General features: G+C 52.5%; 1 protein-coding gene across 1 annotated transcript; it reads right to left on the reverse strand.

The window, feature by feature from the left end:
* Window positions 1–1,867: 1,867 nt before the first annotated feature.
* ELAVL3 (ELAV like RNA binding protein 3) lies at window positions 1,868–14,646 on the reverse strand. Its single transcript, XM_007953610.2, has 7 exons — window positions 14,626–14,646; window positions 9,826–10,042; window positions 9,000–9,103; window positions 5,403–5,556; window positions 5,035–5,260; window positions 3,778–3,816; window positions 1,868–2,198 (listed from the first exon to the last, which is right to left on the reverse strand). The coding sequence occupies exons 1-7, from the start codon at window positions 14,644–14,646 to the stop codon at window positions 1,868–1,870; spliced, it is 1,092 nt and encodes a 363-aa protein (XP_007951801.2).
* Window positions 14,647–17,477: the final 2,831 nt, after the last annotated feature.

A 17,477-nucleotide genomic window follows, 5' to 3' on the forward strand; every position in this document is an offset into this window, starting at 1 on the left:
TTTTTGTTCCTTGCAGCAGAAGCTCCACAGACGTTTAATACAAACACTGGGAGGGGTGGGGGAGAGAGAGCTGGACAGTCAGATGGGGCCACGGCCGACACCAAACGCCGGGACACGGGGAGAAGGCAACTAAAGCTAAAGTCGGGGGTTTGCAATTCTCAGTTCTGACTGGGCCCGCTGAGGGGTGGGGGGGTTGCAAGGGCTCCCGGGGGCTCTGGCCTCCGGCTTCTGTTGGAAAGTTTTAAAAAGAATCAAAACTAGGGGCATGGAGAATCCAGACAGAAGCCAAGGCTGGGCCAGGCTTGGGATGGGGGCGGCATCCACTGCCCTCACCAATCTGGAAAGACGGAAAACCCAACAAACCAAAAAGGGGTGACAAGTGGACGGGAGGGAGTGCGGGGCAGGGCCCCTGGGCCTGTCCACCCTGGGCCTGGTGGGGCGTGGTGGGTGCCTGCGGTAGGGGGCCTCAGGGATAGGCCGCCCCTCGGCTTCTGGGGCCACAACCTCGGCCCAGGGAGGCACAGCCTCAGGGACAGAGGGTCCTTTGGCCTCAAGTGTTGGTGGGGGCTGCTCCCAGCCCACCGTGATGCCAAAGTGGAACGAGGTATCGTGTGTCTGGATGCGTGGACGCTGTATATGCGCGCCTGTGTTCGTGGGTGGCAGGGAGACCATTGATGATCCAGGAGAGAACTCTGCAGAGAGCCTGGGGCAGGGGCTGTGGCTGAGAGCGCCTGGAGGCAGGTCAGCCGGCCTAGCAGGAGGAAACGGAGGAGTGGGTAGAGGGTGGAACCTCTCACTTGGGCCTGATGCTGTGGGCATATGTGTCCCTGGGTGTTGTGTACATCCACAAGTATCTGTCTCCACACTCACGTGTTGGTGTATGCCCATGTTCACGTGTACCTGTGTCCACCACGTCCACGTGTGTCTGTGTCCACATTATGTAGCCCCACACCTCCTTTCCCTGTTTATCCTGTCCCTCGTGTCTGACAGGGACTAGTGATGCTTAAATGTGTCTGGGGTCTATCTCTGTTTGTCTGTGCTGCTGTGCGTCCCTGGGGTATGTGTATGGCCCCTGTGTGCCTTGTGTGGCTGTAATTATTGTGTGGCCCTGTGGACCCCAGCCCCTAAGCCCTGCTCCCTGCCCCCCTGCCCCAGTTGGTAAACATAACCTGCCAAAATATTTTCTTTTTTTTTTTTGTCTTTTTTTTGTGTTTTTTTTTTTTTCAAGTTCAAGAATCCCCAGTAAATTTTTTTTTTTAGGTCTTTTTCCCTTTTTACAAAAATTTTTTTTTTCTTCTCCTCCCACCCCCCCTTTTTTTTTTCATTTTGTTTCTGCTTCCAGCCCCTCCCCCTCTCCCCACGATCCACTGAGGGGCTCTGGGCCGGCGATGCCCACACCCCTCTTCACATTTCTCTTTGTTGGGGATTTTTAAACCTGTTTCCCCCCCAGGCCCTCCGAGATGTTTGGGGGGCCTGGACAAGGGGTCCTGGGGGGAACCCCCAGTACTTCCCAAGCCACCCATGGAAGGTGGTTGAGGGTGGGGTGGGGGCACATCTCTGCTTTCTTTTTAGCCGAGAAAAGAAACAAAAACCTTCGCCATGAACAAAACCAAGACGAGAGAGTGAACAGCCCAGCCTGGGGTGGGGGCAGGAGATGGGGTGGGGAACCCCAGGTGCTCCCCCTGCAGACCCTCCCGCCCCTGAGTGCTCACCCTGTGGCTTCCGCAGGGATGTGGGGGCCTCACATCGTCCGTGGTCTGCCTGTGCTGTCTCTCTCGGGCCCCTTCTTTCTCTCTCTCTCTCTTTCTCTCTCTCTCTGTCTCTGCTGCCCGGGGAGGGGTGGGGAGGGCGGGCGGGAGGCTGTGGCTCAGGCCTTGTGCTGTTTGCTGGTCTTGAAGGAGACCTGCAGCACACGCTCGCCCAGGCGGTAGCCATTGAGGCTGGCGATGGCCATGGCCGCCTCATCGTAGTTGGTCATGGTAACAAAGCCGAAGCCCTTGCACTTATTTGTGGTGAAATCACGGATGACCTTGACATTGGTGACAGCCCCAAAGGGCCCAAACAGCTGCCACAGCACACTCTCGTCCGCCTCCGGCGACAGGTTGTACACGAAGATGCACCAGCCAGCGCCCGCCGCGCCGCCCGACAGGCCCACACCGGCGAGGCCACTCATGCCGTCGATGGCGATGGGCGAGAACCTGGCGATGAGCGACAGGGGACTACTTTGGGGGTCACGCGGGCTCTGCCCTGACCCCCAGCATGTACCCGACCCCGCTGTGGCCCTGCGACCCCTGACATTGTGGTGACCGTGGCTGTGTCATGACTTTGGGCCGTGGCCATGATACCCATCCCGATCCTGATCTCCATCATCACCTGTACCCCTGTCTTGATCTCTAACCCTCCCTGAACCTATGTCTCAGCCCCTGATCCTGCCCTGAACCCCAATCTATGCTTTGACCCCATGACCTACCAATTTCTTATGGATTCTGACCCCTCCTCCTCCCCTGGCTTTCAGCCTTCCTTTGCTACATCTCACCCCACTCTGACCTCATGCTGACCCCGCCCTGACAACCTTGCACGCTGCCCCATTGGCCACCTTGACAACCCCCTCAAGCTGGCTGAAAGCCCACCCTGAAAGAGTAGCGCAGGGAGGTGGACATGACCGTAGCAACTCCCTCCCGCCTTCCAGGTCACCTCCTCGGGGTGGTCTCCTCTGATCCCTGAAGAAGTGGCCCACCTCGTCCCTCTGCCTCTCTTCGGCCTCGTCCCACCCAAATTCCTGAGCGGAGCACCAGCACACATGGCTCGTCTTCCCTGTGGGGCTCCAGCAACAAGGGTAGCACCTCGCACACAGAAGCCACTCACCAGGTATTGAGTGAATGAATTAATTAAAGGACCACATTGGCCTGGTCACATTCCTTGCAGGCTCCTACACCCTCAGGGCTAAGCTATTCACGCCTCAAGGACTTGGCCTTGGTACCTGGACCTAACTCTTGGCTCCTTCCTCCTAGTCTTTGCACAGTCTGTTCCTGCCGCCAGGAGCTCTGTTCCCGCTCTGCCCCTCATCTCCAGACGTCACATGGGTCAGGGTCTCCACTGGCCTATCACCACCCCTTAGCCTGTCCCCTTCCCAGCTCTGATCACTGTTTATGCTTCCCCATGGGACTGAGATCATCAATAATAATAACAACAGTAACAATAGTGGCAGCCTTGTGTAGAATCCCCACTGTGCCAAGTGCTGTGCTAACACAGGCCGTATTCATTTCACGTGCACTGAGAACTTGGCCACGCTGGGGCCCCCAGCCCCAAGCCACGTGCTAGCACACAGCATGCGCTCAACGGCTCGCTAGGGAATAAACACAGGGACCGTCACAAGATCAGGGATGTGAACGGTGATGAGGACCTCAGTCCACCCCTGACCTCTGACGGAGGGTTTATCTCAGCAAAGATGATCAACAGTGGGGAGTGGACACACCCCGCCTGCACTGGGATGGAAAAGAGGACCAGGGAGAGGCCCAGGTCCCTGCCCTCCTCTTGGGAGCTCCTCCCACCCTCCAGGTCTGCGGTCTGTTGCCCCCACAGTGGGTCTGCAACTCGGCTGCACTCAGTCACACTGTCTTCAAGGGTGAGGCACCAGGAGGAGAACCTGGGTCTGCCTGATGCCAAATCTCCCTGCCACGCAAGCAGACACAGCCACGATGTCATCCTGGGACTGAGTGCGGTACCAGGGCACCGGCGGAGGAGGGATGTGAGGACAGGGGGTGGGGGCACTGTTACCTCTTGACTCCATAGGCCATGTTGAGCAGATTGTCCAGCCTGTGGAGACAGAAGGGGTGATCAGGGGCAGTCTCAGTCCCTCCCCAGGCGGTGATGCCTGAGGCCTGCCTCCCCACCCCCACCCGCAGGCCCGCAGCGCTGCCCTGCCCCCGCCCGCCACTCCCGGCTGGACGCCGCCTGGCACGACTTGCTCTTGGCACCGCCTCCGCCTGCCCTGAGCTGCCATGGTCCCTCGTCCCCCGCTCCGCCTGCAGGCGCATCCCATCTGAGCCCGGGGGCCAGCCTGTCTGGGGTGGATAATTTAATTCCTGACAAAGGTGACAGGAAGACCACAGACAACACTCTGAACCCTTGTCAGAAGCTACCCAGGGGCCTGTGTGAGGGGCTCCCTTGACTGTCCCTGTTTTGAGGGCTAAGAGCTTGGGTGTGGGGTGCTGGGTTCAAGTCTCTTGTCTGCTATGTCTTGTTGGTCAAGTGACTCTGCCCCAGGGTCCTGTTTGTACGTCGGGGGGGCGGGGGGCGGATAAAAGCTGTGCTCTCATTGGGCAGCTGTGCAGAATTAATAAATGTGCCTAGCACACAAAAAACTCGTTGCCGTTTAGTCTCTGTTCTGACCTGTGGCGACCCCACGTGCTACAGAGTAGACTCTCTTCCCAGGGCGCTCCTGACATTTCCTCCCCAGCACCGCAGGGTGAGTTTGAACCACCAGCCTTTAGATTAGTAAACCCACTGCCATCAAGTCCATTCCAACTCGTAGCGACTCCCATAGAGTTTCCAAGGCTATTAATCTTTATGAAACTGCCTCGTCTTTCTCCCATGGAGCGGCTGCTGACCTTTTGGTTAGCAGCCAAATGTTTTAACCACTACACCACCAGAGAAGGGCAAACTGTTTGAGCCACCCAGGGACTTCTTAGCATGCAGAAATCACTCATTAAGTGCTTATCATGATTTTCACAAATGAGGGAACTTGAGACACAACCAGCCATCTGCCTGAGAGAGGCACAGCCACATCTGCACCCCGATCGAGACTCCAAAACCCTTAATGCCAGTTGTACGAGCAGCACACACTGAGCACCTGCTGTATACTAGGGCCTAGGTTCAGTACCCACACATTTCTCCTTTGCTGCCCTCAGCAGCCCTGGCTTGTGGATACTGTCCCTGTGTCCCTCCACCTTGCAGGAACAGGGGTTCAAGGAGGGCTGCAAGAGTAGGGCACAAGCTTGGGGTCCGGGGTATGCGGGAGTGGCAGGGGCTCACCGGAAGCGCTGCGTCTGGTGGTGCAGGGGGCCTGCATAGCGCCGGGCGGACGACTGGTAGAGGTGAGTGAGCAGGGCCTGGCCTGTCTTCTGACTCGGGTTGTTGGCAAACTTGACTGTGATGGGCTCGGCTGCGCCCAGTGGTTTCTGCCCATTCAGTCCTTTGATGGCCTCCTCAGCCTCAATCCTCTTGTCAAAGCGGATGAACCCCACGCCCCGAGACACTCCTGTCAAGTATGAGTGGGCAGTGAGGACACTGTCCCCTCCCATGTGACCACCTCACCCGCATCTTGCCCTGGCCGTGGAGGGTTTTCCGTTGGGATCCCGCCTCTGCCCCTTGTGCCCACAAAGCCACTGCAGGCAGCTGACCTGTGACCTGGTCCACCAGGATGCGCGAGGTGATGATGCGGCCGTACTGTGAGAAGAGCTGCTCCATCTCTTTCTGGCTCATGGTCTTGGGGAGCCCGCTGACATACAGGTTGGCGTCCCGGATGGACGCAGAGCTGGGTCTGGCATAGGACACCTGCGGGTGGGGGAGCGGAAGGCTCATTTCATGGATGGAGAATGACGTCACATCCAAACCACTGCCACGTCACGGAGATGCTTCATCCATTCACACAGCATATTCTTCCTAACTGGAGCACCGGGCATGATGGGAAGGGACTTGGCTGTGGTGGTGACAACATGCTTGGCCTGCACTGAGTGTACCCTCCTTGTCAGGGTCACACCTACCCAGAGGCCTCCGGGTATGTGTGTTCCCAGCCTGCACCCTCTGGCTCCACAGTCCACAAACAGCCATGTTCTGAGTGCTTTGGAAAGTGGGCCAGGCCCTTGGGCCCCTCCAGTTTCTGGCCTGCACTTGGTCCCTTGGGGATACTCACGCACACTCAGGGGTTTACCCATTAACTCCACGCTTGCAATTCTCAAATGTCAGTCCTCAGCACAGGACTTGTCCCCAGGCTGCACATTCATGTGACCCCTGCCTCCCGGGGCCCCACATGGGGTCTCCTGGGTGCCTCACACTTGGCACGGCCATGTCCGACTCCTGCCCACCCCCCACCTGCCCTGACTTCGTCATCCTGGTGTTTAGGTTTCCAGCCTTCAGGCTCTGCTTGACGTTTCTTTCACACCACATCCTAGCCACCATAAATGTGGTCACTCTACCTTCGTCACTGTCCAGAACTTGGCCCTTCTCCCCACTCCCATGAGCTCCACCCTGGGCCGTCCATATTCTGCCTGGACCAGCGCCTCCATCCTGATCCCCTGGCTGCTGCCCTCACCCGCCTCACAGTCTCTCCTCCCTGCAGCAGTCAAAGGGCACCTGGGAAAACCTGAGTCAGGGCACGTCCCTCCTCTGCCGAGAACCCTCCATGACTTCAGACCTCACTCAGAGCAAAAGCTCAAGTCACCCCATGGGCCCTCCAGGCCCTGCACCATCGGTCCGTCACCCCTTCTCCCCTTCAACAAACACTCCAGCCATGGTCCCACCTCAGGGCCTTTGCAGTGGCTGTTCCCTCTGGCTGGGACTCTTCCTCCATTTTCCGCTTCGGCTTTCAACTGCAACGCCCTCCCTGGCCTCTCCCGTCTGAATGCTCGCCTCCTCCCTCTCTCTCCTAGCACTTCTCTCTGCTGTGAATTAATGCACGTTTTGGTGCAATCATTTGGTTCCTGTCATTTATAAGGGTCCAGCCCAACAATGAAACTCTCTGCAGCTGTTCAGAAAATGGTGGACGTGTGTATTATCTCTAGAAACAGTGGTGAGTATTGTGAAGTGAGGGAAAGAAAGATCCATTTACAAAGCAGGGTGTACGTGTGACCCCATCTCCTGATGTGTTTATAAATGTCCTGAAAAATGGTTGGAGGGACCTGCCCCCAAATGCCAATGGGGTGACCCTTAGTTAGGGGGCAGGGCATGTTCCTCTACCCCTTTTCCTGCCAGTATCTATTTTCTGTTTTTTTTTTTTTTCCGTGTGTGTGTGTGTGTGTGTGTGTGTGTGTGTAATTAACCTCTGGGCTGGCAGGGATCATTGTCAAGGGTTCAGCTTTTGTTTCGGGCAGTGAGTTTGTGAGGTATATTACTTCATTAGAAATAACTAATTAAAAAACTAACCAAGTAAAGCAGGCTGGCTGGGCGTGGATGGGATGAGCGTTCTTACGGGTGAGGAGGAATGATTGACACAATGGGGTGCACCTGGGGTCCTTCAGAAAAAAGACAACCCCAGGAGCTGCTATTATTTCTGGAATAAAAAAATCACAGCCAGAAATTTGGTAGGTTTCGCTCTTCCCCATGGAGCTGTGAGCTTTGATGGGGGGGACTTGCAGAGCGTCAGATTTGGGGGGAAGTGAAAACGGGGCTTGAGATCCTGAGTGGATGTTTGGGGTCCGGGAGCAGCTGGGGCATGGACAAAGGCAGCCACAGAGCAGGCCTTCAGGATCTTTCCTGTTAGTCCGCAGTGGGCTGTCCTGGGAGTGGGTCCTGAGGCTAAGAACAGGCTCCCAGAGAGCAACACAGGCAGCATTCCTCCTGCAGCCCTCGCCAGGATGGAACCTGGCCCACACTGGGCAGCTGGAAAGATTTGGGCAGAATCTGCTGGAGCCCCAGTTTGGACTGACCACACAACACAGTCACATGGGCAGAAACACACACTCCAGGCCATGCTGTATCACATAGCCCACAGCCATGGTGACTTAACAACCATCAGGAGGGTAACACGGGACCACTGCCACATCACAGTGACATCTGGGGACTTAGATAATTACAGGAAGAGGTGCAAAACCACACACCTGTCACACCACCGCATAAGCACACAATGTCACACACATCACTCTGGATGGAGCACAGTTAGACACACCCACACAACTTTACCATACCATACACATACCTTGTCACAGTCAGACATACCACACAGTCCCATACCATGTCCCAGCTGGAGTTACAGGGTATCTCAGAACACCTTTCAAACCAACACCAGGCTCAATGAACACATAGCTGCCAGGTCACATAGCCACCGCATCACACAAACAGCCAGACACACCACATCATGGCTGAAGTCACAGTGCCACAAAACACTATGCCCCACAAATAAGTGACGCTCAGAGTCTTACACATACACCCTCTGCACTGTGCACATGCACACGCACGCACACACTCATGCACACACATGTGTACTCTCACACAAGCAGCTTTGTGCACACAGAGTGGCCCTCTCTGGCTCTTACATTAGTCACGAGGTGCCACCCATGGCATTTAGGACCACCCTCATACCCCAGGAGTTCTGGGTCTAGTTGGCCACGGAGGGGCCCACTGGGTCACTACCTTTTCCCCCTCCCTTAGGGAGGGAACAGATTCCTGAACCTCTGCTCCCCTGGCAAACTGGGGGCCAGATGGGGGTCCTGCCCCTCTTCCAGCTTCCCCCAGGGTCTAGGAGCAGATTTGCGGGTGGAGCCCAGACACCCCCAGGCGAACCTAGAGGGGGGTTTCCATGGCGACCCCCCCAAGGGAACCTGGGCTTTCAGGGTCTCAGCTGCAGCTGCTGCAAGGGGAGGGTGTGTTGCACAAAGGTGGGGGCTCCCCCATCCCACCCTCCCAGACCCTAATTAGGCTCCAGATGGCAGATGGGCTCCACCTCCTCTATTTCCATGACAAAGGCAGGGAGGGGCTGCCCACTGGCCCCTGGTCATTGCCAGTGCTGCTGCTGGGTACCTTCAGGACTGGCAGACTCTCTGAGGCTCCAGAGAACAGGGAGGAGGGGCTGTTATTGTTCCCACTGACAGGTGAGGGCACTGAGGTTCAGAGAGGTGAAGCCACTAACCCCAGGTGACCCGCAAGGCCTGAGGGAGAGATTCAAACTGCCCATGGGACGAGCAGTGGGAAGGAGAGGGGGGAAACGCGGGAAGAAGGATGGTGTTGGGGGGCTGGGCGTCAGGGGAGAAGGTAGGTCGCGGCAGGGACAGGAGAGCACTAACCTTGATGGTCTTGGTCTGCAGTTTGAGGCCGTTGAGGGTGTTGATGGCTTTGTCAGCATCGTTGGGGTCGGAGTAGTTCACAAACCCGTAGCCGAGGCTCTGCCCTATGGGTGGGACCAGGACGATGACCTCGCTACTCCAACACCAGACCTGCCAGTGTCCTCCCAAACCCCGGCCTGACAGGTTGACCCTCAAGGGTCATGAGAACCAAGATCCCACACTTATCTGGTCTTCCAGAGTTCTATCCTTTCCCCCAACACCTTAGACCCACCTCAGAGTCCTACCTGCCCCTATAACCTGAGACCCCACCTAGGGTCATACCTGTCTTCTCACCACACTTCAGGCCCTCAAAGTCCCACCAGTCCCCATCAACTCCCCACCTAGAATAACACCTGTTTTCCTAGCATACATTTCAGATCCCACAGAGTTCTACCTGCCCCCATCACATTGTATTCCATATTTTTTTTAACATTTTATTGGATTTTAGGTGAAAGTTTACACTGCAAATTAGTTTCCCATTCAACAATCTATATACAGATCATTCTGCAACAGTGGTTGCTATCCCTGCAATGTGCCAGCACTCTCCCCACTTCTACCCTGTCTTCCCTGTTTCTGTCCCTCCAGTGTCCTTGCCCCTCCTTGCCCTTTCATCTTTGCATCTGGGCAGATGCTGCCCGATGGATCTTGCATCGTCAACTGTTCTAAGGAACACATTCCTCAAGGGTGTTGTTGTTTATTTTACAGGCCACACACCTAGACTCTCGAGTCTCCCGCCTCTCACCTCTGTTCTTCACTCTTGCCCCACCTCACCCACCAGCAGCCACACCTGTGATCTTGTCCCGCACCAACTTGCAGGACTCGATGTCGCCAATGCTGCCGAACAGACTCTTGAACTCGTCCTGGGTCATGTTCTGGGGCAGGTAGTTGACAATGAGGTTGGTCTTGCTGTCATCAGTGGCTCCGTTTGTACCAAGGAGTGGCCCGTTGGGCAGGGCCGGGCCTGCCGGGCCCCCCGCCACCTGAGACTCCATGGCCCCGAGTATCTGCTGGAGACAACAGGCCGCACCCGCTCACCGCCCAGTTCCCACACCAGGGCCGGTGGGGATGAAGAGGGGCTTCTTGGTGGTCAGTTGGTCATATCTGACATGAGCTTCAACATGGGGAGGGGGCAGTATATTCTTTGGGTAATCCCTTGCATATACAGAGCACCTACTGTGTGTTGACTAAGACAGATTAGGCGAAAAAAACAAACAAACCAGGCGATCTACATCCTAAAATTAGCTAATGAACGCCCCACAGATTACAAAAGAACCTTGTTCAGTACAGTGCTGGCAGATGAGCCCCCCAGACTGGAAGGCACCCAAAATACACAGTGGCCACAACAATGGCAACAGCGATCATGTTGTGAAGATGGTGCAGGACAGGGCAGTTTCCCTCTGCTGCACACGGGTCACCGGGAGTCAGATCCAACTTGATGGTAACGAACAACAACCATGCTGCAGGACCGAGCAAAGCACAGTACATGGGGTTTTATTAAGAAAACTTTCTCACATAAACACCATATATGCAAATTGATGTCTAAAACCTATCTGTGCATTTTACAGAAGAATAAAATGAACACTTATGTCTTTAGAAAATGAAAGATATATATATATATATATATATAGGAGAACTGAGTTTTGGTTTACACAGGTGGGAAAGTCACACTGATGAAGGGTAGGGTTGCACAGCCAATTAATATAATTGCTGTCATAAGCTGTGCACCTGTAGAAGGTTGAGCTGACAAAAGTTGTGTGATAGCTGCTATATTTACAACAATGAAAAAAACAAAGAAAGAGCCCCTCTGCTGAGGCTGCTTATGTACTACCAAAAACCTCATGGGATTTGGTTCCTTGGTTTGGAGGTTTAGTGTCATGGTTTCATGGGACATCCCAGTTAATTGGCCTAATAACTGTTTAGTGCTTCTGTTCTACCTCCTAGTTTGTTGCCTAGTGCCTGGGGTCTTAGAAGCTTGCAAGTGGCTATCCAAGGCACAACAATTGGTCTCTACTCATCTGAATCAACAGAAGAAGAAGGATAATCAGGAATAGGAGGAGGATGTGGAATGTGTGGCTCATTGCCTCTATGAACAACTTCCTCTTTTGCCATGAGACCAGAAGAGCTGGTGCTGGCTACCATTACTGAATTAAAGATTTTAGAGAAAAATCCCATCAAAAGGTGGAAAATGTAGAACAGAATTTTAAATTCTCATGGAATCCAGACTTTCTGGATCCATGGAAGCTGGATGAAGCTCTGAAACTATTGCCCTAAAATAAACTTTAAACCTAAAATAGCCCCTGAAGTTTACTTAAAACCAAATAATAGTTTAGCTTAACTAGTAAAGAATGTCTGTCTTGAGCATTATGGCCTTTCAAGATCTATCTGTATGGGAGCAAACTGACAAGAGCAACTGTCTAAAAAAATTAGACAGGAACCTTAGAGGGCAGAGAGTTTATGTTAATGGGGGAGGAACAGAAAAGGAGGGTTGAGAATGGTTGCACAGTTCGAAGAATATAATCAATGTCACTGAATTGTACATGTAGAAACTGTTGACCTGGTGCATGTTCTGCTATGTATATTTCAACAACAAAAATAAATAAATCCTTAAAAAAGAAATACAACATTTTTAGTAGCTTACAAACTCCTCCCTGACAATATATTTGTTTCTTTTCTTTAAAGGTAATTCCTATTCCAAATCATGTAAATATTTATTTTACTTCATGTATAGATTTCCACTAGACATTTATCCAGATCCATGGCTTTTCCATTGAACTATTTTGGATTTTGTATGAATCTGCAAATAATGACAGTTTTATTTCTTCATCTCCAGTCTATATCTGTTATTTATTTTTCTTGTCTTATTGCAGTGGCTACAATGTGATAGTAGCTTATTTATTCCTGATGTTAAAGGAAATGCTTTAAATAATTTACAGCTAAACATGATCTTAAGGAGCTCTGGCGGCATAGTGGATAAGGCATTTGGCTGCTAACCAGAAGGTCAGCAGTTCAAACTTACCAGCCACTCTATGGAAGGAAGATGCTTCTATAAAGATTTACAACCTTAGAGACTGAATGGGGTTGTTATGAATTAGAATGGACTCAATGGCAGTGAGCTTTTTTTTTTTTTATAAACATGATCTTTACTGCAGGTTTTTTTTTTTTTTTTTTGTAAATGGATTTTAATTAGGTTAAGAACATTTGTACTATTATAACGATTCTTTTTTTAAAGGACAGATGTTGACTTTTATTGAATTTTTTCTACATCTATTGAAATTATTTTTTGCTTTAATATGTTAATGTTATGAACTACATTAATTAAATTTCTCATATTAAACCAACCTTGCATTCCTAGCATAAACTAAACCTGGTGATGTTTTTAAAAATATTTTAGTTTACTTATTGTTGAAAATACACACAGCAAAAACATGCACCAATTTAAGTTTCTGTGTGTACAATTCAGTGACATTGGTTACATTCTCCGAGTTGTGCAACCATTCTTACCCTTCAGGTCCTTTCTGTCCCTCTACCATGGTCTGTCTGGGGGCAGGTCCTGTACCTCAATATGGGCTCCCTGAGAGCAACACAGGCAGAATTCCTCCCAGACTCCACACCAGGATGAGGCTGGGCACTTTAGGACTTCTGTTTCACTTTGCTGCAAACTGAGGATTCATAATGGCTATGTGAGGGGACACAGAGAGAAGAATTTTAAAGCCACATGTGGGCTCAGCAGGAAACAGTGGTGGGATGGACTGACTTTGTCTGCTCTGGACATAGGAAGGTAAATTAGCCTACATGTTCTTATGTCTCCCTCATAGAAGAACTGGCAAATAGGTTGCCCTCAAATCAATGCATGGAGTCTTCCTAGAGGGCTGAAGTGAGAAGGGTTTGGAAGCCATTTTCAGCTTCACCAGGAAAGACCACTGTAGTTAATTCGCAATGTCTGTCATGGCCACAGAATTACGAATAGACAGCAAGCTGTTACTTCAGCCACCCCTGCCTAAGTGTCAGGCACTGTGCACAGCCTTTTCATGCAATTTCCCTTTTCTTATTCACAACAACACTGAAAAGACGAGGGATTTTCCTTTTTTTTTTTTTTTTTTAATATTCTTGACAAACCCTAAACTGAAACTTGAAATTTGAAGATATTTTAAAAATTGCCACAGATCACATATAAGCAGCATATAAATCGTAGAACAAGATTTGTCCATGAGTTTTTCTAACCTCTAGCCTGAATTTCCAACTTCTACTGCCAATCAAGACTAGCTCCAGCTCCAACATTTTCCAGGTGTGTGTCCTCAGACATGCCACTTACTGCTTCTGGGCCTTGGCTCCCCTTTGTCACAGACTCCAAATTACAGTGGCCCAGGGAAGGATCTAAAGCTGTATGTGGATATAGCACTGTCATGGGCAATGGAAGCAGGTTTGTCGTGTCTGACATCCCTGCCTCATAATACTGCTATTAATAATTGTTCCCTGATTTTGGACATCTACCAGGCACTAGGCACTGCGTGAAACACTTTCATTTAATTCTCTCAACAATCTTGAAAGGTGGAGAACATGTTCTCTAGCTTACAGGTGAGGAAACTGAGCTCAGAACATTAGGAAATATAAACGGGGGCCCTAATCCCAAATCTAAGGAGCTTTGGCGTAGTGGGTAAGGCATTTGGCTGCTAACCAGAAGGTCAGCAGTTCAAACCCACCAGCTGTTCTGTGGGAGGAAGATGGGGCAATCTACTTCCGTAAAGATTTACAGCCTTGGAAACCCAATAGGGGTCGCTATGCGTTGGAATCGATTTGAAGGCAGTGGGTTTTTAATTTCAGATCTAGGTCTGTTTGACTCCAGAGCTGATTTTAATCACTACGGCCAATGCCTTGGGGCTCTGTCACCTTACAGCTGTGTATCCTGAGGAATGATCTCAGCTTCCTTTGGCCTCTGTTTCTTTCCCGTTTTTTCTTATTAAAGGGATAGTACAGACAGTCAGATCATGAAGATGACACAGGACAAGGTAATGTTCTGTTCAGTTATACATAAGGTCCGTACTTATCAGAGACAACTCTATGGTCCTTAACAACAGTAACAAAAGAGGGTCAATTTCCCTGCAGCTCCAACTGGGTGAGAATGTCTGCTTGAGGGGCTGCCTGGAGAAGTATTCTGAAGCCATATCAGCAGGAATGCACACTGGATTGATTAGCAATGTCTGCCATGGTGCTGGTGGTAAAGCAACAACACAAGTTCCACAGATCTGCATCCCAGTCTCATGACATTAATACTTTACTAATAACTGTGGCTATGACATGTGCCACACAAAACAAAACATGTTCCAGCTAATTCTCCCAGCATTGAAGGTTATGTGGGACTCTTCTCCACTTAACAGATGAGGAAACCAAGTCTCAATGAGGGGTAGGGACTTGCAGCATTCAAATGGTGGACTGAGAATTCAAATCCAAGGTTTGCATTCCAGGCTCAATTTTCTAACAAAATGGCCAATAATTAAAACAATTAACAGCTAAGAGAACAGAGCACCTACTCTATGTCCTGCTCTGGATCAATGTCACCAAATCATTCAATTTGCCATCAAGTGCTAACCAATAGCTCCACCCTCCTCATGTTCTCCTCTGACATGCATGTCATCTCTGGGCCTCTGTCTCTCCAACAAGAAGTCCCTCACGTATCAAGATGAATACTGAATTTCCACCCAGGCTCAGCAAGACAAAGGTCTGTGATTGGTTGGTAATGTCTGCCATGGAAGTCTGACAAGCAAACATCAGTACACAAGCTCCTGGCTCAGGATATTAGATTCCAGTTTTGGAACCTCTACTATGTAGGACATGATGGTTGGTGAAGTGGTAGGTCACCAAAAACGAGGGAAACCCTTGAGGAGATGGACTGACACGATAGCCACCACAATGAACTCAAACAGCAATGATCATGAGGATGGCACAGGACCAGACAACGTTGTGTTCTGTTGTACTGAAGGTCGCCACGAGTTGAAGCCCACCAGACAGCATCTAACAATACCAACAACTACGTGCCAGACATTGGAGCCAAGTGTTTCAAGTGCAAATTCTTCAACGACTTTTCACAACCATACTGCAAGCTGGAGACTGTCTTCTCCACTTCTCGGATGGAGAAACGGAGGGTCAGAGAGATCTGTGCCTTGCCCAGAGTGACAGGAGGAGGTAGAAGTGGTGGAGCCAGGATCTGACCCTCATAGTCGACTCCAGAACCACAAGATTATGGGCTGCCTACCTCCTAATGCCGCCCCAGCTTGGATGGGGTGAGAAGTGATTGGGGTAGTCAGACCTGGGATCTTGAGGCCCAGCCTGTCTACCAATCTCTCCGCCACCCCATCTCCTTCCCACCTGCACGAGAGCATAGAGGGATCAGTGCCCATTTCCTCCACAGCTGAGCCACTAAGGGGGATCAGATTGGTAGAAGCCACACCTACAGTGAGGGAATCACAGGGACTTTCAAGGGCTGGTCAGAAGAGGGATGGGAGGGGTGAGGTCAGAAGAGAGGAGGGTAGTTCAAAGATGGAGAGGCAGAAGCAGACAGTGGGTCCAGAGCAAGGGAGCCTGGCTCTCTCTGCCTAGCTCTCACAGACGTGAGTGTGCACGTTCTCTGAGTCTTCCTTCTTCCTGCTTCTCTTTCTCTGAATTCTGAATTTCCCTTCTCTTTCTTTCTCATCTCTGTTCTTTGATCTCCTCTCTGTCCATCTCTCTCTCTCTCTGAACTCCTCTTTCCTCCCCTCTATCCAATCTCTAAGGGCCTCTGGTGGCGTAGTGCCTAAGGCATTTGACTGCTAACCAGAAGGTTGGTGGTTCAAACCCAACAGCCACTCTGTGGAAGGAAGACTGGGCAATCTACTTTTGTAAAGATTTACCACCTCCGGAATCGACTTGATGGCGCTGAGTTTTTTTTTTTTTGACCCAATCTCTGCCCACGTAACCCCTTCTCTGTCCCTCTTCCTCTCTCTGTCACTCAGGATATTTTTTACACCACTGCACACGTATCTGGCATGTGGAGTTTGCAGTGAACCCACCTGAGGTCATGTGCTGCATAGACCCTCCTGGGTCTGACCCCCTTGACCCCAGCTGCATCCCCCAACCCCAGTCAGGCACAGAGATACAGGCCTGGAGATGCATGCCAACAATAGGGCCTTGAGTGGCATGCACGGGAAGGCTGGGCTACCACGTGGTGCTGATTGAGCCTCCCACTCTGGGCTCTTTCCCCTCCATGCATGGTCCTCAGCTATCTCAATTTACCGCCTCACTGCCTCTCAGCCTGTTCTCAGGACTAGTCTCTGCCTGAGTGACCCCCTTTAGAGTGGTCAGGCCTCCAAGGGCCTCAAGAACCTTATGCGACTTCTGACCACACCCTCTCCTCTTTGTGCATCAGTTTCCCTTTCCCAAATGGAGGAAGAGATGAGAGGAAGCCTAGGCCTTGCTAGGCCATTGTGGTGGGGCCTCAGGAGGTCATACTCCCCTCTCAAAGCTAGGTGAGCAGCTTGAGATCTAGGAAGGGGAAAGAGCTGGTGTGAGGTGAGCTTGTGAGCAGGTGAGCGCGGCCTTATTTCTTAAAGTCGGGTGGGTGGGTCCCAGGGGTCAGGAGGGGAGAAGCGCAAGGATGGAGGTAGTGCTGAGCATCCCCTCACCCACAGTGCTCGCCACAGCTCGCAAAAAAGACCCAAAAAGAGCACAGTGTACAGACACATAGGGAGAGACAGGAAGAGCGGAAGAGGCAGGCCCGGGCTCCGGGACCAGACAAAGGACGCGCGTCTGTGCCGGGAGCAGAGACGCGCGGCGGGGGCGAGGGCGGAGCTGGGGCGGGGTCAGAACCGGCCAGCCCCGCCTCCGGGATACGCCCGGGCTGCGGAGTGGAAATCCGAGGGCTCGGGCGAGGCTGGGCCCCGGGGGCCCTAGGGGGCGTGGCCTCTATGGGCGTGGAGGGGCGTGACCAAGTAGGGCGTGGCCGGCCGGGCTGGGCCGCGCGCTCGGGAGCTGACCAGCTCGGTGGCTGCTGAAGCCTCGGGCGCGGGGCGAGTGGCGCGGACAGGCGGGCGTACTCAAGGTCACCCCGCGGCCCAGAGCCCTGGCGGGGTGGGGCACCTGGTACCGGCCTAGGAGGGCTGCCTCAGTCCCCTATCCCATCTCCCGGAGGGCGGGGGCCCGGGAGCCCGAAAGCCCCCCCGCAAGTCCTCCTCTCCCCTCCCCCTCCCCGCAGCCCAAGGCGCCCGCGCGAGGCTACCGCCCGGGAAGAAACGCCGAGAAACAAAGGGACGCGGCGGCAGCGGCAGCGGGCCCGCGGGGCCTCCGGGCGCGCCCCCACCCCTCCCCGCTTGCCGCAAGGTCGTCGGGCTCGAGGACAAGACGCCTGACTCCTGGGCGCGGCCGAGTCCCGGGGCGCGCTATCCTACGCCACCCGCCTCCCGGGGCCCT

Source organism: Orycteropus afer, unplaced genomic scaffold, assembly GCF_000298275.1.
Source record: "Orycteropus afer afer isolate SDZICR_OR568_19922 unplaced genomic scaffold, OryAfe1.0 scaffold00402, whole genome shotgun sequence".
In the NCBI taxonomy this organism is placed as follows: domain Eukaryota; kingdom Metazoa; phylum Chordata; class Mammalia; order Tubulidentata; family Orycteropodidae; genus Orycteropus; species Orycteropus afer.

Excerpts from the sequence above, each read along its gene's own strand:
- ELAVL3 (XM_007953610.2), bottom strand. The coding sequence starts at position 14,646 with ATGAGGAGGGTGGAGCTATTG. Across the intron at positions 10,043-14,625 it reads TGAGGAGGGTGGAGCTATTG|ATACTCGGGGCCATGGAGTC; the intron begins GTTAGCACTTGA and ends TGTCTCCAGCAG. Across the intron at positions 2,199-3,777 it reads ATGGCCTATGGAGTCAAGAG|GTTCTCGCCCATCGCCATCG; the intron begins GTAACAGTGCCC and ends GCTCATCGCCAG.